Source organism: Amia ocellicauda, chromosome 4 (assembly GCF_036373705.1).
Source record: "Amia ocellicauda isolate fAmiCal2 chromosome 4, fAmiCal2.hap1, whole genome shotgun sequence".
Lineage (NCBI taxonomy): Eukaryota > Metazoa > Chordata > Actinopteri > Amiiformes > Amiidae > Amia > Amia ocellicauda.
In genome coordinates, this window is record NC_089853.1 from 7,110,007 (window position 1) to 7,134,728 (window position 24,722).

At 43.9% G+C, this 24,722-nt stretch overlaps 1 protein-coding gene across 1 annotated transcript in view; it reads right to left on the minus strand.

Annotated features, from left to right (window-relative positions):
• ano3 (anoctamin 3) overlaps positions 1-23,651 on the minus strand; it is a 92,905-nt gene extending 69,254 nt beyond the window's left edge. Inside the window, exons 1-2 of the mRNA XM_066700790.1 lie at positions 23,105-23,651; positions 9,796-9,945 (exon numbers count right to left, since the gene is read on the minus strand). Of these exons, the coding sequence (XP_066556887.1) occupies positions 9,796-9,945; positions 23,105-23,207 (253 nt within the window). The 5' untranslated portion in view covers positions 23,208-23,651. The remainder of the gene's footprint in view (positions 1-9,795; positions 9,946-23,104) is intronic.
• Positions 23,652-24,722: the final 1,071 nt, after the last annotated feature.

Below are 24,722 nucleotides of genomic sequence, written 5' to 3' on the forward strand. Positions count from 1 at the left end.
CTGTCATAGCTGCTGTCCAACACCGAGGCCTGTGATTAACGCGTCCTTTCAAAAAGCTTCCCACAGGCTGCTCGTTAAATCAGCCCTGGACAGGACACTGACTTCCCGAGCGGACGGAGGGCAGCACGGCTTCACTGGAAACTAAATCAACAAAGACTTTTCTCTGTTTTACAGCTACAGACTATACTGAACACACACACAATTCACACACACACACAGTTGATTGTTGTCGTTGTCTCCGAGCTGACAGATGCCGCATAGGTTGTTGCATCTCTTCTTTGGCTTTAAAGAAGTTAAATTAAATGAAACTGTCAGTTATGGTAATGCTGTAGATGGCGTGGCCCAATTTAATGTTCAATCCATATTCATTGGATAATCTGTTAATATTTAACTACTTGATAAATAATGATCAATAGATGTTAATGTAATATGTATCCACACCAAAAACATCCGTGTTACAAAAATGTGCAGATTAAACCCATAATCCAGTTTACAAGAAACAATTGGGGCAATCTTTGATATCATTTTTGGTATATATAGAATTTCATTAAAATTCCATTGGTCTATCATGATCAAGTAGTGGAATGTTAATTGATTATCAATTGAATATCTATTTAATATTAAACTGGGCCACACCATCTAAAGCGTTACCAGAATTTTTAAACCGTGATCTGAAGCGATTAATAATTTACTCCTTTTTCCCCCTTGCAGCCTAAAACCTCTTCCTTCGCAACACCATGTCAACCAATTCCATAAAAAAGCCTTTAATTTTAAATGCCGTTTCATGGGATATTTATAGGCTTTTGCTCCAGCACAGCAGAAGAGCATTCTCACTGATAAAATGTCATGTTTTCTTTCCCATGCTGTCGTTTGCGATTAGATTATCATTAACCCCTCCGTGTCACTCCGATACACTGTGATGCCTTTCCCATATGAGTGAGCCCTAAAGGTCTCAACACACAAGCTTTAGGACGGGGATTCAGATGGACCTCCCCAGAGGTTGTACCTTTTACATTTCAATTCCGAGTTCAATAGCTGTTCATTTTGGACAATATTGGTAAGGGACACATTTATTTTGGTGCTTATAACCCACAGATATATATAGGACAGAAATATCAAGTTAATCTATATATTTACTGGTTTGTGTGAATGATTGCACACCTATTACAACACAATTGTTTGCAGAGGTGAAAATACATCATGTATGGATGCATTTTGTCAAGCTTTTGCTTTATCTTTCTATATGATGTGAAAGTATTTCTGACCTGTAAACCGCAGCATATTTATTTATTTTCCAGTGGCTTAAATACTTTCTGTTTCACTGTTTTCACTTCCATGCAGGTCGAGACACTGAGAGGAAGGCGAGGTTGACAAGAACCAAAAGGCTGTGAACACGAACCATGTGCTCTTTGATTCACTGAGCTGTTTAATTCAACTCCTCCAAGCTTGTGTTTTTCCCATTGAGAGATCTTTGAAATAATTGCCAAGAGTTCACTCCTGAAAAGAGGGCTTTGGGGAGCTTCTCGTTTGATATATGGAGGGGAAAAGTTAATACATCTCTAATTGAAGTATGAAAATCCTGAAAACACAGTTGAGGCTGTCAGCAGTTTTGTCAGCAGTTTTGTGTTGAAAGCGGGTCTTCCAGCGTTGCGTGGGGGTCCTCCTCTGCCTCACAAAACCAGCCACAAAATAGACTGAACCCCAGGAGAGGGCGCAGAACATGGGCTCTCAGGCTTCCACCGAACATCTCGATATCCAGACCCCACTGGGGAGGAGTTTGCCTGGCTGTGGGAAGATGCTGAGACGGACCCACAGCCAGCACGGCGCAGAGGTGGTTGGGCTCAGGTGTGACTTGGCTCACGGCCGTGCTCTGGAGACGCGCTAATGAAGGTCTGACACGCCACATCTGCAGGGCAGTGTTATGTTTATACTGACTCACCCACTGTCACAGGCGCAAACCCTACTGCCGAAGCTTAATACAACAACAACAACAACAACTACTACTATGACTAACCAACTATCTCATACCTCTGGTGTTTTTCCTCATTTCCATGGTGGCTTTCCATACTGTGCCATGACTTCACTCTTCACAGAACATAAGAACATAAGAAAGTTTACAAACGAGAGGAGGTACAAATTGTCTCATCAGCCACATCGCTGGGGAGTTCAGATTGTGACGCCTCTCTGTGTGAAGAAGTGTCTCCTGTTTTCTGTCTTGAATGCCTTGAAGCCCAATTTCCATTTGTGTCCCCAGGTGCGTGTGTCCCTGGCAGACAGAGGTGCATTTGCCAAAGTAGAACACTCTTAAAAATGATTAAATTGAACTGCTATGAGTTCACAGAGGTCATAAAGATGACAAAATAAAAGGTAATAATCATCGTCATAACAATCATCATAACCAGAAGTCCTGTGTTACTGTGGTGTCTGGATGGGAGATTTTAATTTAATTGCACAATAAGCACAAAACAAACAGCAGGTTCGATTCACTCCTGGCACCGGTTCACAGGAGACCATTAGAGCCTCCATCGCCACCCGCGCTAATCAGGGATATCGGCGGATTTGCTATTTTTACGCTCAGGTTTCAGGGGATGTTTTTGCCAGCCTGCACACGGAAATGACACTGCCACGCACCTCACAACAACACGCCACAGACACGGGCACAGTGCGTGCATCCTGTTCATTAAGAAAAGGGAGAGAGAGGAGAAAAACACGGTTTAATTAACCCTCTGGAGGACAGCTGAGAGGGAGAGTAATGAGCCGTTATTCAAAGTGTGTGTAAAGAGTGAACCAGGGGGGCGTGGTGAGGGACAGGGATCTGTTACTCACTTCATTAAGAAAAAGCTCAACCCCACCATCCTGGAGTTTGGCTTTATCTACACCTTGGTCCCTCTCAGTATAACACCAGCCCAACCTAAACTAGACCCCGAACCGAGTGGGGATTCCAACCCACCTAGTAGAAACTCAATAAACGTAGATTTGTGGTATAAACATTTGCTAAATAATGCATAAAGGCTAATCATATATCTGTTCACGTGTGTCAGGCTATTTATTTTGTGTTTCTTGCCGGCTGACATGCTGCAAAGTTACTGTTTATTTTACTTGGATTAATCATAATCCCACATGAATGATAATAAATATTTATGTATTGATAAGGTGTAGATTTCCTATCAGGAGTAAAAAAAACTGGATTGGTAACATGTCAGTCATGGTTTCAATTCTGAAAGATATCGCTGCTCTAGAGGGAGTTCAGAGGAGAGCAACCAGACTTATTCCAGGTCTGAAGGGAATGTCCTACTGAAAGACTGAGGAACTGAACCTTTTCACCCTGGAACAGAGGAGACTACGTGGGGACTTGATCCAAGTCTTCAAAATCATGAACGGCATCGACCACATCAAACCAGAGGAGCTTTTCCAGATCAGCAGGGACACACGCACCCGGGGACACAAATGGAAATTGGGCTTCAAGGCATTCAAGACAGAAAACAGGAGACACTTCTTCACACAGAGAGGCGTCACAATCTGAACAAACTCCCCAGCGATGCGGCTGAAGAGACAATTTGGGAACATTTAAAAATAGACTGGATAGGATCCTTGATCACTTAGTTATTAATGGACACCAAACGAGCACGATGGGGTGAATGGGCTCCTCTCGGTTGGACATTTTCTTATGTTCTTATGATAAGAGTCAGCGTGACTCCTGATGAACACACATCTGTTATGACTGTTGCAGAGTCTGTGTTACAAGTATAATACATTTTGATTGGCAACACAACTCAGCCTGTGTTTTGCTACTTTATGATGTGATGGTATTAACTTCTGAACCCTAACATCACTGTGATTGTTAACGTTTTGATGTGCTATATCTCCTATTGGTTATCTCAAACTGAATCACCAAAATGACACGTGGAAATGCTGGGCAGAGTCACCTTATTTTAACCGCAGTATTTAATCATCCAATTGTGACATGAACACTGCTGCACAAGTGAAACAGGTCCTTTACCTTTCCTCAGCTAATTAGAGGCCTGAGGAAATAGAGAAACTAGACAGATCCTCACAAGGACAATAATAGAAAGCATACAGCGCCTGCGTTGAAGCTGAGCCAGCACAGTCCGAGTTGCGTCAGTGCCTTCGAGACAAGCTGTGCGTTTGTTGTCCGAGGGCACTGACGTGTCAATGGTATTGTGGTGTTGTGTAGATGCTTTGGGCCAGGCTGTTATTATGTAGTGATTAAATACAATCATAGCAGCAAGGTGGGTCTACTTGTATTTACTTGAATTAATTCCACACAAAACGCCATTTCTCTACTCCAGGCTCCTGTGTTGTGTCCGTCTCTGGGACCACAGTGATGGGTGATCTCAGGGATTCTCCAACACAACCAATATGGGTGAAGGTCGGGCTGGAAGATGTTGTGGTAAATCTGGTAAATCTGGTAAATTGTGTCAGAGTTCAGTAACTACAGCTGAAAGTCTGCCCCCCCCACAAGGTGAGGATGTGCTCTTAAAGACAGAGACAGCGTGATTATATTGCTCAAATTAACTGGATTAAGTCAGACTGCAGGAACCTTAAATTCACTTCAAGCGAAGCTTCCTGTTTTACTGAGGAGGGGATCCAGTCATGGAGGGAACAGCCAATCAGGTGCTCCCTCAAGTAATATACCCCCACCTGAGACCTGGGGGGCGCAGGGCAATTTGAGGCGTTATCGTACCACGACGCCCGGCACGGCATCACTATATATCGTCCAAAGCCTCAAGATAATTCTGGATTAGACTTGCTTTCCTCCTTTGAGCTGCAGCCATTTCCTCCCCAGACGCTGCAATTCTCATTTTCACATCTTACAGTCAGTTTCAGAACCCGAACTCAGCTGACAGACGGTTCCATTACGATTGTGCTGCACCAGCACTATCTGTGGCTCTAATGCCGTTATAAAACATGTCTAAAGGCTGCCGATGCCACCAGATAACTACCAGCTCACTGCTCTGCCTGATAAGGACACTATTCTCTGTTTCGGTTCTTCCGAAGAGAAAGAAGATTTCACCGGCTTTGTGACCCACACAGACCTCGTTTGAAGCCTTCAGAGAAAGTTTCAAGGGACCAACTCCCTCTGTGAATTTATTTATCAAAATAAACCCAGCGTTTTTGAGAGAAAGATGGACAAAAAACAATAAACACTATAAATCAGCTTTAATAAACAGAAACAATTATAACAAGGCCCCGAAGAACCGTGACGAGGTAATAATCTCTCCCTCTTGTCCCTGTTCCATCACAGAGACTGTCTTGTTTTTTTTGCGGTTCAGAACAATATAAATATTGACTCTGTCGTGGAGTCGCTGTGCAGTTTCGAGACTGTGCTCTGTGTTTCTGTGCGATCTCGGGTGGGGGGTGGGGGACATGGCTGGTGTGTCTTCGTCTGTTCTGTCAGGACCATCTGCTTCCTTCCTGCCTGCGGCTCATCTATCATCTTCCCACTTCCACAGTATTAATAGTACGCTGGTGTAAAACTGTCTTCAACTGTACAAGACGCTGCGCAGACCGGGCTGTGACCAGAACTAGGTCAGCTGCAGTCACTTAAAAAACAACCATTCGATTTTTTTTTCCCCATAATGTGTATGTGTGTGTGTGTGTTTGAGAGTGTGTTTGTTTGTTCTCCTGCTTGAGAAAAGCCTGGATGCTGATCGAATTTAGGTCAAGTGACAGTCCTGCAGAGAGCTGGGAGTGAAAAAGACAGACAGTGTCCTCTAGTGGACGGATAACGCTGCTGCACCCCCAGGATGCGGAGTTTGAAAGTCTTGCTTTGCTGAATATAACTTTATTCATGTGAGTGACAGGGTGTGTGTATATAAATGCTTGTTTCAGATCATAAAAACCACAGTATGTCAGTCTGTAAAAACATTGCATTGAAGAGGGAGTCCCACAACCCCGTTGCATTGTGGGAAGTGAACACGGGAAAACACGCACAGAGCAGGTGCAGGTTTAATGCACACATGGCAGGTGAAACACAACAGCTGCCAGCAGAGGACAGACGCAGCTTCAGCGTGGAGGACATGGCGCTCTGGGACGTGAAACCTGCTGAGGAGCCCAGTCACGTCTCTGCGTTCATCTGTGTGCCACAACACAGAGACTCGCCATCAGGGCTGTAGCGCTAGATCTGTGGCTTCACAAACGGCCAATCCCCAGCACCTCAACCGGGGCTGGCGGCAAGAGGGGGCTCGGGAAGTGTTCGCGTCAAAATGCAAGTTCGCCGCACAGTGACCGAGTTCAAAACGACACATCGAACTGTCTCTCGACATACCTGTCTCAACTTCAGGCAATTTACAGGCCTGTATTTCTCCGACTGAAACCCGAGTCATGGTTAGATCTGGTTGGAAGGAAGCGTCTCAATCAAAGAGGTGATTAATATAAAAGCAAAGTGTCAGCAAAAGCTGAAGCAGGCCTTCCTGAAGTACTTTGTTGCTCCCTGCAATAGCATTCAGGAACGACCTTCAAATGAAACCACTGGCACGTTGAGCAGAGGTACCAGGACACCGGGTCAAACTGAAACTGCCGGGACATTCCCCATCAGCCAAAGAAAAGAAAGCTGGAGTTTCTTGACGGACAAGGCCCACCAACACACCCACACACAACACAAGCCCACCAGAAATCTCTTAAACTCGCGACAAAGCCACGCTCTGCGTTAATAAAAAAATGACCGAAATAATAATCAGAGTTTCATTCTCCTCCTCCTCCTCGTCTTACATATCCGAGTCTGAATGATCCCATTTAAGTGCTGTTTTTTATTAATGACTTCGACTAATCTCTAGTGCCACAATCAATCGCTGGGCTTTAACTGGAAGTGTGCAATATTTATTCAATTACATCTTAAACAAACCCTTTGATGAGTTAAATGAAATCCGCCGCAGTGTGCGAAGCTCATTAGTTTCTCCGGGCTCATCCCCACTTTAAACTTCTTCTCGTGGCTATTGTTCATAATTATAACTTCATCAATGCGTATCCCACTGGAATCAATAAAGTAGAGTTTTCCATTTCATCGCGCGACACCAGCTAATGAAATTAGGAATAAGAACTGGTGCATAAAGTGCACTCATTAGTCTGTGTTAACACATAATTGATGGGAAATTAAAATGAATAATGTTTCAGAAAGCAATACAAAGAAAAATCGACTTGAAACAATATTTCACCCAAAACTAGTTAAACGTGAATATGTAAAAAACAAAGTCTAATTTTATTCTAAGCAATACTTTTTACGCCATGGATTATTTATCATGGACATACATATTTTATAAGGCAATTAAAAAAAGCAGCTTCAGAAATGCAATTAAGGAAACATAAGAAACCATCAAGGCACAAGGAACGGAGAATTATAGACCATAGGTCTTTATAGAGGCAGGGGCGATTCTAGGATTTTGAAAATGGGGAGCCATAAGGGGGCCATGGTTATTACATAGGGGACTACATCTGCTAGGGGGGTCAGAGGGTATGCTCCCCCGGGAAGATTGTTTTGTAAAATGGGTTTTAAAAACTCAGTTTGTAAGTTAAGATTGAAAAAAAATACAAGGATAAGCTGGGCTATTCATAACAATCCAGGAAAAATGTATCACCATTTTTGCTACAATTTGCTAGTGACAAAATTATTCTAAAATTGACATTAATACAACAGACAACAGTGATACCTTCTTGCCGATAGACAGTACAGACAACTTCTCCACCCGCCTCACCCCTAAAAGTGCTTCAATATGGACAAACCCCTGAGCATGTGTTCAGCACAAGAGGACATGGTATTAGTGAACAAAATAGGGTCCCCTTTATATAAAAAATAGAAAGAAAATGCTTGATCGGACAGAATGGGTACACAGCCCCCCAACATCACTGGAATGCATCTTTAACACTGGACATTAAGAAGCCTCTTTTAACCCATAAGCTAAAGTTGCTGCTCCACTGATAATGAGTTGAGACATCCAGAGCCAGCTAGCGTTGCCATATTGAACTGTCAGTAAAGAGGACAAGGTGGGGGGCTGGAGGTGTATTATTGAGTATTATGACCTCAAACAAATATTTGCATGTAAAAACAAATCCATTTATTAATGTCTGAACAATAAGTTCATGACAGTTCAATGAGTGTATCATTCAATCCCTGGACCCTTATGTAACATTATATAAAGTGCAAATATATAAAAATTGGTTCAATTAAAAACAGCACTTCGATAGATGGTTGTATGGCAAAACGGTGCTAAAATGCTTTACCAAGAAATGCTTCACAAACACTTGTGAGCTAAAACATAATTTATAACAATAAATAACAAACAATAAATAACATGAATGATTAGTATTATTTTTTTCTAAAAAGTAATTGCATGTTTGTTTTAGTTAATAAATTAATGTGTATACAACTATTAACTTTGCAGAATAAAGTGATTATATGAAAATACATTTTAACAGGTAATATAGTACAAATATAACTCTGAAGAAACAGTAACAGCTAAACTCTAGTGATTTTAGGAAGAGTGAGAATATGTCCAGTCTGCTGGGAGCCACGCTGTCACTGCTGTCATTGTTTCAAAGAAAATCTCTAAAACATCCTGTTGATTTTCTATTCAGTCGACTTTTCTCAGCCTGTCAAACTGTCCTCTCTCTCACACTCCCTTCTCGTCTCAACCTGACTTTTCCTTTTGCAGATTGTTAACGCCCCCACGAAATAAAACCTTCCTGATTGGTTGTTGTAGTCTTTACAGATGCCAGTCATTTATTAACAACCAATAGTTGTTCAGAAAGGCTTGATATAGGCGAACACGATCACCTCACACGTCATCGTTCATGTCTGCTCGTCCTTTTCCAGCACTGAGCTGCAGTCCCGGGTGCGAGTTTGACCCTTCCACTCCTGCAGCGCTGCAGCTCGATCAGACACATCGCATTTTTAGATCATTAAAAAATCCGACTGGACGGAGACTAAAGGACCGAAAAAGTCAGGTAAAAACTGGATGCATGGTAACCCAAAACTAGCGTATCTTAGATATCACCATTTATCAAATTGTCAATGTTGTAGCAGAAATAAAATTCAGCACAGCAAGAGTATTTAAATGATCAACTTACCATGAACTGACTTGTCTTGAAATGGATCTGTAGTGTGGCTGTGCGAATGCGCATGCGCAGTGGAGAGCAGCGCGCAGCCGTAGTGTGTTTAATTCAGAAGTGCTCTCTCTCGCCTGGATTCTTGCCGGGCGGTATACACACAAAAATGGCCAAATAAATGAGATAAATAAAATAAACTTTGGCAAAACGCACCACATTGTCCAGAATATAGACATGGGAAACTGACTATGAATTAAACTATTTTTATTTTTTGATTGGCTGGGGGTGGGGGGGCAGTCAGATTTCAGCAGAAGCCAGTGGGGTTCAAGACATTCAAGACAGAAAACAGGAGACACTTCTTCACACAGAGAGGCGTCACAATCTGAACAAACTCCCCAGCGATGTGGCTGAAGAGACAATTTGGGATCATTCAAAAACAGACTGCATAGGATCCTTGATCACTTAGTTATTAATGGACACCAAACGAGCACGATGGGGCGAATGGCCTCCTCTCCATTGGACACTTTCTTATGTTCTTATGTTCTCATCCCTGCGTCACTCAGTGACTCCTGATGTCACAGAATGGAGAAGGCTCTTAAAATCTTCCCTACCAGGACCTGACTACACCTGTGTCACACTACTTTACCATGACATGGTGTTGGTTTCTTTCTGGGAATAAACAGAGCAGGAAACTTTAATGGTACTGAGGGTTTGAAGACCCACACCGCCTACCGGGAGAGACTCCATCCCCCGCCGCCAGCGAAGATGCCCAGGACGCCCAGCAGAGGGAGGCAGGAGGCTTCAGCAGCGGCCGCGGACCATCCTTGTGACTCAGGCAGCGGGTGGAGCGGCTCGTCTGCACCGGACTGGTGCTGGACAGCCCTGCAGGGGGGAGAAGAAGGGGCTGTCACTTTAACCCACCAGGCGCCTGTGAAGGAACCCTGCTTCTGTCAGCACCAGAGCCGCGGTTTTTCTGTGTAATTTTCCGGTCCCAAAGCCACAGGAAACGTGCTGGAGAAGCACCATGGTGGGAACTAGGCATTAAAAGCTGCTTTAATCTTCATTCTCGGCCTTAATTGCTTCCCTTAATTGTTATTACTCTTCTACTTACTGATAAGTCTCGTTTTTTCATCGCATTATTTTTGGATTTTTGCAATTTGCCACAGCACACGGCTGTGTTTTGTTGATAAAATACTAAAAATCCACCCTGAACAAAGCAGCGGGCCTCTGATAAAGTTTTGAACAGCCAGCTCTGTAGTTCTGTGGTTTCTCATGGGACTCTAAATTGGCAGGCAATGTGGGCAATGCAGATTATTCTGGTGAATGTCCTTCTTAACGAGGCACTGGGGAAAAAATAATGTTTAAGAAGGAGCCGAGGGAATGTCTGCTACGTTCTCTGAAGAGGCGCCGGGCCCGTGTGGCGTCCACAGAAACTGAAGAAGTGAAGTCAGTCGTGTCTGAAGCGAACTCACTGTGGGGTGAGTGGCGCTGTGTGCCAACTAGACAAAATAGTATAGCGCGTTATATTAACTCTGGGGGTCCCAATATCATCATTTTCTAGTCAACGACAGGATATGTCTTTCGCTCCTGTGTCTTTCTTTCAGGAGGACACTAGCAGGGCTGGATACTGGGAAGGCAGCCTTTGAGTGAAAAAAAGGCTGCCAAAAATTTACAAAACACTGATGTAGAAAACATTTAGATGAAACTCACATTACTGTCTCATAGCAGAAGCCCAGTTTCCCCCCAGACTCTCGGGTTTGTCTGATGCTGTCTATCAGTCCTAACAGGAGTATGTGTGAACTTTCATTCTGTTCCCAGACAGAGACCCGAACGTCATTGTTGATATCAGATTTCATACTACTCGGCTCACAAGTCTAAACCCCTCTTTGGCTTTATTTTCAAAAGCCCACCTGTGACTGAAAAGGACTGACACCATCACCAGACTAAAGCCCAACACAGAATTACAGCTTAAACATGTTCTCCCTGCATCGGTAAGAGTTTATTCATCGCAGGATGAGGCCTCGAGGACTTTCCACAGAGTGAAATTCTTGGGTTGACAAAGCAGTGCCAACACACAGCGCTGATTATGCTTATGTTCCTGCTGTGCTGTTCAATATATTTCCCAAAGTTAAACTGACAGGATAGTGCAGAACTGAGGTGATATTTCAACTGTTTATGAGCCTCAGCAGCCATTAGGATGCACTGAAGCAGCGCCTCTGGAGGAAGGTTCTCAAACTTTACAGAAGGCTTGAAAAAAGAAGCAAACTGACTGGATTCAAACACCAACCCTTAACCACTGCTGTGAGAGACGAGAGAGAAGTTTATCCAGCCATATTTTGGACAAAATACAGAGCCTCAAGTCTCTCTGACCTTCAGTACAGCTCCTCGTATAAAAGCAGATTAATGAAGACATGGGCGCCTGTATTGCTTTTCCTGAACAACTGGCTTGGTTTGGGAAGATACAATTAGCAGCCATGTGCCTGTGGGCGTCTAATTAAGTTGGTTTCAGTCACAAAATGTGATTCTGGGAAGCCGCTCCATCGATTAACTCTCAGGATGCCGGTTGTGCTGTTTTTAATTAAGCTGCGGTGCCTCCTGGGACGCTGTGGGTCCAGTTAGGCCCGGCTGCCTCATCGCACACATTGCAAGAGACCGGCTAATGGCTCATTTCCAGGGCTCTCAGCTCATCAGTGCAATACACAGCAGATGGAGATGATATTGGAGCATTTTTTATTTTTGGGGGTGGGGGGCTAGTTTGACATTTTGCCATTGGCCAGAATTGGGTCTGGAATATTGGGCCAATAACCTATTGATACATTACAATGGTGCACTGCATCAGGTACTTCCATGTGGCCGCTGTGCAATATCACAGCTTAGTGTGGGGTCAGTGGTCTGGTTAATTAATTTTGTATCCCTATAGGAAGTGAAGATTCAAAAACTCCTGGTTGGAAACACTGCGGTGGAGCCAAGAGATAGTAGTTCAGAGTGACTGCAGCGCAGAAGTGGAGTCTTCAATCACATCCCTCTCAGAGATGAACCATTTGCTGAGCGCGACTCCCAGCTACACAAGAGGCGCTCCAGTGTCTCAAATCTTCAGACTGCAGTGACTGTTGAAATCCAGATTGAAAGCACAGAGAGGGACCAGAGCTGTTGTCCTCACTCTGTCTGCAGGTCTCATCTGCCTGTGAGGTCCAGACAACAGTTACACTGTTAATCCATTGGAGCTGAACCTCTGACATGCAGTGATTTCACTGGGATCTTCTCTCTCTTCACTTTCAGCCAGCAAACACAAGCTTGATTAGCACAGAGATGGGGCTTCCATCACACCACTCAAGTTGATATACAAAGAAATAGATACACATATATAAGTTTTTTACTGAGGCTTTGTAATACATTAAAGCATATGATATAATATACTTAGATTTTCAAAAAGCTTTTGATAAGGTTCCGCACCAAAGACTGATCCTCAAATTGGAAACTGTAGGCATTCAGGGTAATATAAGTAGATGGATTATGAACTGGTTGATGTCTAGGAAACAGAGGGTGTCGATTAGAGGAGTCGCTTCTAACTGGAGTGAGGTTGTTAGTGGAGTTGCTTTTTCTAATCTATATTAATGATCTGGACTCTGGGATAGTTAGCAAACTTGTCAGATTTGCAGATGATACTAAAATAGGTGGCTCAGCAGATACAATCTCGGCAGGTAACAAAAATGTCCACTATAATTACACTATGGGAGGAATAGAACTAGATGAAGTATTGCATGAGAAAGACCTAGGAGTCTATGTGGACTCCTCACTTTCTCCATCCAAACAATGTGGGGAAGCAATAAAAAAGACAAACAGGATGTTAGGGTATATTGTCAAAAGTGTAGAATTGAGCACAAGGGCAGTGATGTTCAGACTGTACAATGCACTAGTTAGAGCTCATCTGGATACTGTGAGCAGTTCTGGGCTCCACACTTCAAGAAAGATATCGCTGCTCTAGAGGCAGTTCAGAGGAGAGCAACCAGACTTATTCCAGGTCTGAAGGGAATGTCCTACTGAGAGACTGAGGAACTGAACCTTTTCACCCTGGAACAGAGGAGACTACGTGGGGACTTGATCCAAGTCTTCAAAATCATGAGGGGCATCGACCACATCAAACCAGAGGAGCTTTTCCAGATCAGAAGGGACACACGCACCCGGGGACACAAATGGAAATTGGGCTTCAAGGCATTCAAGACAGAAAACAGGAGACACTTCTTCACACAGACAGGCATCACAATCTGAACAAACTCCCCAGCGATGTGGCTGAAGAGACAATTTGGAAACATTCAAAAACAGACTGGATAGGATCCTTGGATCACTTAGTTATTAATGGACACCAAACGAGCATGATGGAGCGAACGTCCTCCTCTCGATTGGACACTTTCTTATGTTCTTATGTTCTAATACTGGTTCAACGTGTTTCTGGGCAAAACCAACCAATGCCATCAGGGAAGGAGGGTCAGGAGTTTTTGACAGAGCCTACAGGAATCGCTTTAGACCTCAGCAAACAGAACCAAAAGTGCCCCCAGCACAGAGCCTGTATAAAACAATCACCTGCTGTTCACAATGGAACCCAACCCTCTTTAGCTTCAGGGAAATCTTAAAGAAAAAAGGATTAACAAAAGTCATCCCTGCTTTGTGACATCACTGTACAGGATCCAGCACCCAGAGCCCGGCCCACCATGCAGACCCCTCTGAGCAGCGATGGAGGAACAGACACGGCACCGTCTCCGGACCTCTCGGAGCAAATCTTCCCGAACGATGTCATCTGAGGGAAGGCAGCAGCCGCTCCGGATCAGAGGAGGGTTCCGGTCCCACTCTGACCATGGAATCCCAAGAATCATCCTTTATTGCTTTTATATTGATTTGAAAGCGATGCCAGGCAGTGGAAGGTGTGTCTGTGCTAAACATGGATCAGTAAATGCCTACTAAAATTATCCCTTAATAATTTATATAATTATAGCCTATGAGATTAACGGGCACCATTAGACCGGTATTCAGTTCCCTACAGACAAGCTCAGGACGGAAACCAATTAATATTTTATACAGGCTTTATACATTGCAGGCAGCAGCAACGATAATAACCTATCATAACCCCGGTTCCCTGAAAAAGAAATGCAGCCATTACCGAATGGGAAGAGCCTTGTGATCTGCCAATCTGTGAAAACATGTACCAAAGCTGCCCAATAGGGGCCCTGCTGGCAGGAGAAAGACCCGCCCCCAGCGTCTGTGAAAAGTCTCCTCCTGACTGCAGCTCCCTGCCATTTCTTCATCAGGAAGGTCATCTGGCAGAGCGACCTCTGAAGAGTAATGGCTGTCTTTCTTTTTCAGGGAACTGGGGTTATGATTATAACCTATCGTTCCCTTTCAAATCGAAAGACAGCCATTACCAAATGGGAAGACTATACCAGAGCTGTCCACCACCCAGTGCGCCAGTCGCTGTTTTGAAACCGCCCTCCCTCTGGTGGTGGACCCGTAGCAGACAAACAGCTGGTCAGATTTGCGGCTCTGCGCGGTCCTCCACATATAGCACCTCAAAACCCGGACAGGACAAAGTGTGTGTAGTCTGCGGTCCTCGTCTAGTGTATGTGGAGGGGGATGGAAAGACTCCAGGACAACAGGTTGGTTTATGGGGACCCCCCGACACGACCTTGGGCAGGAAGGCCGGGTTCGTCCTCAGAGTGACTCTGTCGTTGCTTATCCTCAGACAAGGCATGAATTTCACAAATTCTCCTTGCCGATGTTATCGCTACAAGGAAGCCTGCCTTGAGTGAGAGGAAGCGGAGCTACATTATGGAAATGGACCCAAAGGGAGCAGCACTCAGTCCTTTCAAAACTAATTCCAAGTCCCAGTCTGGAAATGTGTCCTCTATTGTTGATCTCAAACGTCTCACACCTTTTAGAAATTGGGTTGCCAGGAAATGGGCTCCTGGGGAGACATTGTCAATCTTATCATGGCATGCTGAGATGGCAGCCAAATATATCTTCAACATGGATGCAGACTTCCCATCTTCTAGCAGCTGTTGCAGGAAGCACAGGATGGTCGATATGGGGCACAACACCGACTAGACACCAGTTCTGGAAGGCTGACTACTTATAAGTATATTGGGCTCTGGTGGAGGGGGCCCTGGCCGACTGCAGCATTTCCACGACATTATCAGGCAGCCCCATAGACATTAGGCAGTGCCTTTCAGGGGCCAAACCCACAACTGCAGCTGCGCTGTTGATGTTGCGGGAGGTCGGTCGTGTTGCTCTCGATGTGCCGAAATGGTTTAGACTCCCGTTGGCAGAGATCGAGTCAATGTGGGGATTTCCCTGACCGGGAGATGAGAAGAGAAGTGGGCGGGGTGGCCAGCCAACTGAAACCACAGGAGACTGCTCAAGCTGGAGTAGCGTCGCTTTCTCACTCCTTCTCCTTCACTTGAAAAAATGGTACAGGAAGTAATGATCGCACAGCAGGTCTCAATGGAGGGACAGAAGACTTACCTCCGAAGAGAAGCAAAGCTCCAAAAGTAGCGATAAAACTCAGAAGAGTGCAAGTGGATAGTTATCCAAATAATCTGACTCCGGAGAGCAAGAGAGTACACTTCTCCAACTTTTAGTACGCACGCAAGCAAGCAAGACTAAAAGCAGTATCACTGGCAAGGTGAAAGAAGAAATGGCAGGGAGCTGCAGTCAGGAGGAGACTTTTCACAGACGCTGGGGGCGGGTCTTCCTCCTGCCAGCAGGGCCCCTATTGGGCAGCTTTGGTACATGTTTTCACTGATTGGCAGGTCAGAAGGCTCTTCCCAATTCGGTAATGGCTGTCTTTCGATTCGAAAGTGAACTTTTGTTTTTTACTTTGTTTTGTTCATTCATTCCCTTTCTTTGATTCATTCATTCATTAACTTTCTTTGTTTCATTCAGTGCTTCTCTTCATTCGCTCATTTGTTTGGTTTTCATCGACCCACAACATGAATGTCAAGTTAGAGTAGATGTACTAAATAAAATACAACCTTAAAGTGCTGCTTTTTGTGAGACAACAACAACAACAACAAATGCAATCTACAGCCACACACACTCCCTAGTTCAATATGTTTCTGTTCAACACTGAGAGGAGATCGGGTTTTGGAGCAACTTAACAATGCTGACACAATTAGTGCTCTTGCTTGACTTCTCTTGATCTTTCTGCAAACAGTTTATACTCCCTGCGAGGCCCTCGGGGGCCCAACGTCCATCTGCTGTGGGCTTCACCAGCAAGGACAGGGCAGTGACTCCCCATCACACTGGGCCATCCTGAGCACTTATAACTGGGCACAGGAGCACCAGTGTCAGCTCTCGGCGTTTATTGCAAATTATTAAAAAATCCTGCCAAAGAGCTACAAGGGTGGAGGGGGTTGTGGCAGCAGTTCCAGTTTTAGAAAGAGTCCTTTTATAAATCACGGCACAGGACTCCGAGCTCCAGGAGGGTCCACTGTTTCCTGGTACAACCTGAACACTGCCTCTCTTTGACATAAAAAATAACTTTTCTTGAAATTAAAAAAATAAATATATATTTTCAAGAACACACTCCGGTCTGTGTTGCAGTCGTCCTCAGCCACCTCTCGACTTCCTGCGAAAGGTGGGTCAAGTTTTACCAATTTAAACGCACAGGGAAGCCATTCTTCAGCATCGCTTCCCCACTCAAGTGCAGGGCTTTTGGATCAGTACTCTGCTGCCCAAACTGGACCCTCTACCCAGTTCTTCAGAGGTAATTTGTTCAAAGGAGTGAGACCTCCTCCATTCCATCATTCCCATAATATTAATTATTGCATTCAATTATGAAATTGTTAAACACTCATCTGAGGTTCAGGGATTAAAGCAGATTAATTAACATGATTCAATCCCTTCAGCAGGGTTACGATTATGGGTAGATATGGGAATAGGAGAAGACTGCGGCTGGGCACGGGCTCGGGGGGTCGGGATAATGATGGGGGGTGGGAACAGAGCTGGGTACAGGATGGAAATGAGAGTGTAGAGATATTTAGTATAACGTGTGCTGTATTGATGCCGTGTGGAGAGGGCTGTACAAAGCACAATTGTTCTCCTCTTGTTCGAACACTCCCACCGTTACTGTTAGGCCAGACACAGAGAGCATGCTGGCGGGGCACTAGACTCCCTGCTACATTAATTTGTGATATATATTTATATTTATATTTAAACAACGCCTTGTTTGCTGACTGCACTGGATCGTGAGCTTCATTAAAACCACTTTTGCCATCAAAATACTTCTCAGATCCAACTTGGATGCATTTTGAATGCCGCTGCACATTTCAAAATGTGTTTTATGGTTGTCAGACAGAGGGCTGCCAGGGGTTCTTTCCAGATGACACGACGGATGGAACAGTATCAGCTGCAGACGCTCCCGGGTCAGAGGTCCATCGGTCTGAGAATCAACCTTTTTTGGGAGGGCTTTAGTTTTGGCATGTTTCAGAAGAAACTAAAAGATCAAATGAAGTGCATTTTGCATGTTTTCGCAAACATTCTTAAATCTCAAAGAGTGGCAGGTAAGATTTATAGTTTCACTGAACCCGTGTTTAGGTGGTTCTTTATGGACTGCAGACCCACAGGGAACATTTGATCCTAAAAAAAATATATATTATTAATATTATCTCTTTCATGCTTTTAAAATGCTTTTAATTATTTATTTCCTTCTTTCCTTTCACTTGTTTTCATTAGCAATGTTTTTTCTTGACCCGTCTCACCCAGCTACAGCAAATTAACACAAAAGAGATGAAAGACGAGGAGCGCAACATAAACCGCACGGAGGAAGGGCGAGGAGCCCTCGCTCTTGAGATTTACGCTTTCACCTTGCAGTCTTCCCCTCGTGTCCGGTAACTCCATGGACTGCTTCCCAAGACTGCCTTTTAGCCAAACAAACCAATAAATCCTGCAATACAAAACAATAGCTCATAATTCAAATGTAAGGTCTTAAATGTGTTTCACTGATTTCTGCCAATGTGTCCCTGGTGTGTGTGCGTGTAGAAGAAAAAAGAAAACATATCAATAGAGAATGTCTTAAAGGACCCAATACCAAAAAGCCCTCAGGGTCAGATCTCTCTACCACAACCTGGTCATCACTTCTGTAGCAAGGAGACGTATCCAGATAGAGGTTGAATGCTGTCCAATACATTCACACAATACATTCATTCACAGTCATTTAATTTGCTGATAATTGATTACAATATTGATTCCATGCAAGGTGTTCGGGATGTTCTCCTCTGAATTGTCTTTCTTTCTTGTTTGATCCAAGGGCATTTCCCAATGACACGAGCACCAGGACTTCACACCGGCTCTCTGATATTCCCTGTCCTTGTATATTTATCACCAACGCCATGCCGTGCATTGGAACCTGTACGAATCCACTCTGAGTGACACAGGACAGTGATTACAACACGAGAGGGCAGTTGTGCCGGGGCAAAAACAGGGAGGCATGGGTTCTCATGAAGGAAATCCCTCCGATTCCTGGAGAAGCAGTACTGGGAAGAGCGACCAGAGAAATCAAAGCATCAGTGTTTACTCCTGGATGTTTCTCAGCCTAACAGCTATTGATCAAGTTTTAACCAGCTGGGACAACACTGTGATGATCGCTCTCCTTTGCCACTGTGGCTTTTTATTTTGTTAGTGTAAAGTGTGGCAATTTGTTAGGTTGTTTTTTTTATGCACCGTATGCTTCTGTAATCAAATTGTCCTAAAGATGTGTCAGAGCCTTTCCAAGCACCATAGCACCAAACTCACTAATTGACTGAGATGTGGATACGTTTAAGATTTACAAACAAAACAAGCAAAGAGAGTACATAGAGCATCTCAGCACCTCTGTGTAACATCAGCGTAACCATGGCTTTGTCTCCAGTGACGCCACTGAGGGCCGCTTATTGAGTCTGTGCATTAAAACGAATTGGACAAGTGCCTCGGCAAGAAGCCAGAGGAAGCCTCTTTTCCAGACTTCCTGCCTGGTTGACTGATCTTCTGAGCCTTTTATTAGTTGAAAACAACGTAGAGGCGTCACGCTGAGTGGTGTTCAGTTTGTCATCATCTTCTCTGCATCTGTATTCTCCTGAACGATCACGACTTGCCCTTTTGCTCATCGGGTGCTGTACCGGGTCATTATGATGTGCTGCGTTGTACTGAGGCCAGCACAATTCAGCCCACTTAACATGACCTTGCTGCTCTTATTTACCATGTGCCCAACAGGAGCCATCTACCTGCTGTTCAAACCAATGACCTTCTGAATAGGGGTCTAAAGCCTACCTTATCATCAGCCACTTCAGCTCTGTATCAATACCCTAAAGTAGCACATATGGAGCAACTATCTGCTATCTTTTATTTCAGTCAATGCACACCAACATCAGTAAAATGTTGTGTTTTTTCTAGTAGTGAGGAAGTTAGTGCAACTTAATATTGAGAGAGAACCCCACAGTATGTTACATTGGTGTAAGCAGTGGAATGCCAATTCTGCGTTGGTCCATTGCAGGACAGAAGATGTAGGAACAGCGTAAGGATGTGCTCTAACTACTAACATTGCAGCCACTCTCCAGCCTGTATTATCAGCCTTTAGACTCAAGTTCTTGCTTTGTAAACTTTCTGATTTGCCTTTGAGCAAATAAATTCCAAAGTAGGGGCACGATGTGTCTCAGTGATATTGAGCAGTCAGGGTATAACAGGCAAGGAATTTAATTGCAATGAGGAATTAAATCAACAAATAAAATGGTGAATGTGATGTATTCAAATTAAGCTGTTGGCTTTGCCTGGCGTTGTAAAAGCAGCGCTCCCCCAGCACCTCGAGCAGGATCAGAACTCGATTCCCCCAGAAAACAGATTGACGGTGGAGAATGAAGACACTACGGATGCATTAGCATTCGCTCACTGATTCTGGCTGACTGACAGAGACAAGGCTATGGATCCCCGACAAACTGAATTAAAGTTATTTATTGCTGAATTCAGAACCAGCGATCACCTATGACAGCCACAGAGGACAACCCCCTCCCCCATCCTCCCTCTGAAAGAATTCCCTCATGGCTGATGTTTTAAATGCACATTTAAAGAAAATCAATCACGGTTTTCAGCAAGACAAGAAATAACATACTGTGTTTACTACCTTGAAATGACAAACCGAGAGAATGTAGTTAAGCAGGGAATTATTGATTACACCGAGCTGGGAAAGTGAACCCAAAATACATAAGACATAAACCACTTGAACGGTTTAGGTTTCCTGAATCCCATTTCACTATCTATACACACAGTAAATATGTCAGGCACATCCGTATTTCCACAGGGTCTGTGTAACTTAGCAAACATTCAGAATAAAAATACAACACAAAGCAAAAAAGTTCAAACAAACATTAACCAAAGACATTGTCCAGAAGTTCAGTAACTCTATCGCACATTAGTGCCACAGATGTATAAATACTTACAAACGTAATTTTAAAGAAAGAACGAGAAGGAAATACAAGGACACGCCACACAATACATTGCAATATATTATTATATTATTGGGTCTTTAACAATGGCTGGTACCACTTCGACAGTGCTCTCTGTGCTCTCTATTGATGTACTGTGACAGGTCCTCCAACAGATGTTCTATAGTTTTGAGCTCGGACTGAAGCCTTTTCACTATTATTTCCCTATTACACTTCAAGCTCTCACAATACTAACATGGTGCACTTCACAAACACTAAAACAGTGCCGGTGTAGGACACACCACCTGGTCAGCCATTACAGAGGGAGAGCCCCATCCTGCTCCCTTTCTGCTGGTATATATTGTACATAAAACTTGCCCTCTAAACATGCAAACAGATGCTTCCAGTAGTCACTATACAGAAATAGTGAACAGGCTTTAATATTTAATAGCAGCACAACAAAATACTTTTGCTGAGATAATGGATCATTGTGGTCAGGAATAAGGAAGGGTGGGGGAGGGTCTCCTGTCTTGGACAAGGAGATATGAGTAAACTGTCCACATGTCTGCAGACATTGAGCCATTGTTTCCAACTACACAACTCATAAATAAGGGAGGGGTAGCAGAGGGGTTTGTCTGCTTAAGGGGTTAAATTTTTTAAAACAAAACGATTTCATGATTTCTTTTTAATCTCTAATTGTTTTTTTTGTTCTATCCTTTAATTTCAGAGTACATTGAGACATTAAACTGCTTAAATTTCAATACAAACTGGAAAAATGGAGGTGTTCTAAAACTTGTGACCGGTTGTGTACACAAAAACAAGCCTCCCGTTAACTCTTGGGCTCCTGCCTTCCTTGAAACAGTAATTAACCCCCTCAAAACCACCTGCACTGTGGAAAGCTTCTGTTTGCTCCCATGCATATTATCCCATTCCTGTAATGCATTTGCAGTGTGGAGACCACTACACCTGGGACAGTCCTCTACACAGACCTGTCAGCCCGGGCATGCAAAAGGACAGTGCAAAACAAATACGATTATCTCATGGTACAGCCGAGCAAGCAGCCTCACTCTGACCTGAGGGATGGCCACTGACTTTCACACCCCTTTATAAACACACTGACTGAAAGACAATGCAGACCAGAGTCCCAGGAGCCTGGGAGCCCAGAGGACACATGTATTATTTAACACGCGTTTTTCCTGTAGACCCCCGAACAGTCACAGCCTGGTTAAGTGGCAGGACGGTGGATCCTGACTGTCCCTTCTTGGATTGAATATCCCAGCTAATGAGTCGCTTTTGCAAAAGTGAGCATCAATCAAAGGCAAGTGCCCATTTCCAATCATAAGTGCCCTGCAAGTGATGCTCTCCTCACAGCCAATCAAGGCACTTAAGGGCTGCAGTAGACAGGCAGTTTGAAAAGACTGAACTTTATGAGAGAAAAATAGTTTTCTTTCAACCTTATTTATTTTTGGTAATCATAAACGGCTTCTGACTGATGATGATGATAAAGGCAAAAATAAGAATAAAACAGTAATAATTAGTCATTCATGTGTTTAATGTGAGGCAAACCGCTCCTCTTAGTTTCTAAGAGAGTGTCTTCATTTTAGGTTTATTGCTTGTGAAGCTTGTACGTCATTTCCAGCACACAGGGTCTGAAGAGACAAGTGGCCAGTCTGAGCGGGACACTGTGCCGGTTGGCTGCGGTCTGTCCCCGTGCGCCCATGCCTGGTCACCTTGCCCAAAATTCTCTAAACTTTCGAGAAGGCTTTATTTGATATAAAGGACACTTTCATGCAGCGCAGTTCACAATGCAGGGAGAGAAGTTCATCTCTGCAAATCTTTTCCCATTGCAGATTGCAGGTGGCCGGAGAGTTACACACACGCACACGCACATGCATACGCACACGCACAGCTCCTCAACTCGACATAATCAAGACTTGTCATACAATAGAACTGAGGCCAGAAGACCCTTTCAGACTCCTGTAGGTAAGTGAAAATGGACACACTGGGCACATGTTTACTCCTGCTTTTATCCATTTCTTTGCCACCTGTAGCCTATCAAAATGTATTTTTCCATTACTGGAAGTTTTGAAATCATACTGGTTTACATGCCAACTACTACAGTGCATTCTTTCATTCAGTCTCTCTCTCTCTCTCTCTCTCTCTCTCTCTAACACACGCCCACACACATTCTCATTGCAAGAGCCAGCCTTGATTGTTTTTTATTTGTTTTCTACAATCAACCCAAATGAGGAGAGGGGGCCCTACTGCTACAGCAACAAACAGCTGCAGCACATCTGCAGCTCAGAACCTGCACATTCCTGCTGTGAGCGGATACCTTCCTGTGCATGTGTGAGAAAGTGAAGATTGTCACGCATGCATTTACTGTCATTATCAGCAGCAAAACATCATCCAAAAATAGCAGATGCCGCTCAAAGGCTGTCCATGGTAGTAGTCGCATAATAATATCACTAATAATAATAATATAAACACATACATAATACCACCACCACTACTACTACTAACAATAATAATACATTAATAAAAGCTTAAACAAGTACACAATTTAAGGGAAAGTGTAAACATAAGCAATAGCCTACCGCAGGGATCCGAGCTGGACGCTGGCCACAAGTGAAACCCGGCGCTGGACGCGATGTGCGAGTCTGACCGGGAGCCGGACACCGACCTGAGCTCCACATCCATAGCGGGGTCAGCGATTCGTGAAACAGTGAACAGTCTCACCAGTTACATCCCCAGAGATACAGTGTTAACCACGATATTCCCTAAAACACAAGCACACACGCATACACGTGTAGTGTACTGAAATATGACAATCTGAGTCAGATATGCATCCTATCTTTTATAGATGCTACAAAATTAAATTAAATAACTTTCGCCTTAAATTAAAAACACGGATTTCATTTAAGCCATTAAAAAGGATTGTGGGGGGAAAGAAAACTGCAAAAAATGGAAAACGCAAAGACAAATCCCACGGTGACAGAAGACGGAGCTGGGTTTGAGTCTCGCCCATCCGTCTCCAGTCTCTAACTTCTGGCAGTTTCAGTCAGCGGACACCCGATGGGTGGAGATTTCAGCATCAGAGACACAGGGGTGTCGTGAGAGCAGAAGCGCCGCAGTCAGAGCAGCGCGGCGGGGCTGGAGGCTGGAGGCTGGAGGCTGGAGGCGGTGAGGCTGGAGGCGGTGAGGCTGGAGGCTGGAGGCTGGAGGCTGGAGGCGGTGAGGCGCCCTGGAAAGCCGTCCTGTTGCTTCACACCGAGATTCATCACAGCTAAGTGTTGCAACAGCACAGACTTTGGTTTCACTTCGGCTGTCTGTTGCTTAAACACATCGAAGCTGCCAGTGGATAAAGAGCTTTAACTTTCACCTGTTCAATAGTTTGTCTTTTTTATATTAATCGGGTAAATATATCCATTCATCCATCCATTTTCAAAACCGCTTATCCTGGCGAGGGTCGCGGGGTAGGTAAATATAATTTAGCCTAATTGTACTTTGATATAATTATGTTATTACTAATATTACTTATGATGATAATCTATTATTATGGTTTCATTTAAACAACAATTAAAACAATGCCAGAAGACCGTTCACAGGTTTACAATCAACATCAAAGTTTATGCCTCGAGTGTCTGTGCAATATAAGTAATACATTAAATGAAATTATGTAGGGAATAAAAAAAAAACTCTTCCCTTCTTATGGAAAGTTGGGGTAAGAGGTATATATTAATGCTGGTGGCTATTCTGTGGAGCTGTTCAGAAAGAAAGGTGTTCAGTGCCAGTCAGGTTGGACCGGTGTCTTAAATCTAACCTGTATACAGTGGATATCAAAAGTCTGCACACCCTTACTGAAAACCCTGTCTTGAAATCAAGACAAATCATGTTGGACATTTTTTTCACCTTTAATAAGATCTTGTAACCAACAAAATATAAGTGAAAAACAAATGGATACTTTCTTGGGGAAAAAAACACCTGTCAATGCCATGGCTGCATAAGTGAGCGCAGCCTTAATAATGGGTTGTGCTGTGTTCACATTTAACCAATCACTTTTCAATCATGTACAAAGGTAATTTGCCTTCACCTGACATCAACTGAAGTGATTCTGATTAGCCCTTAATGATATCAACTGTTCCCGTAGGATTTCCTTGAAGGGTACTCGGTTGCATACTGCAGATCTTATTGTTGAAAGTACAGATCAGGAGA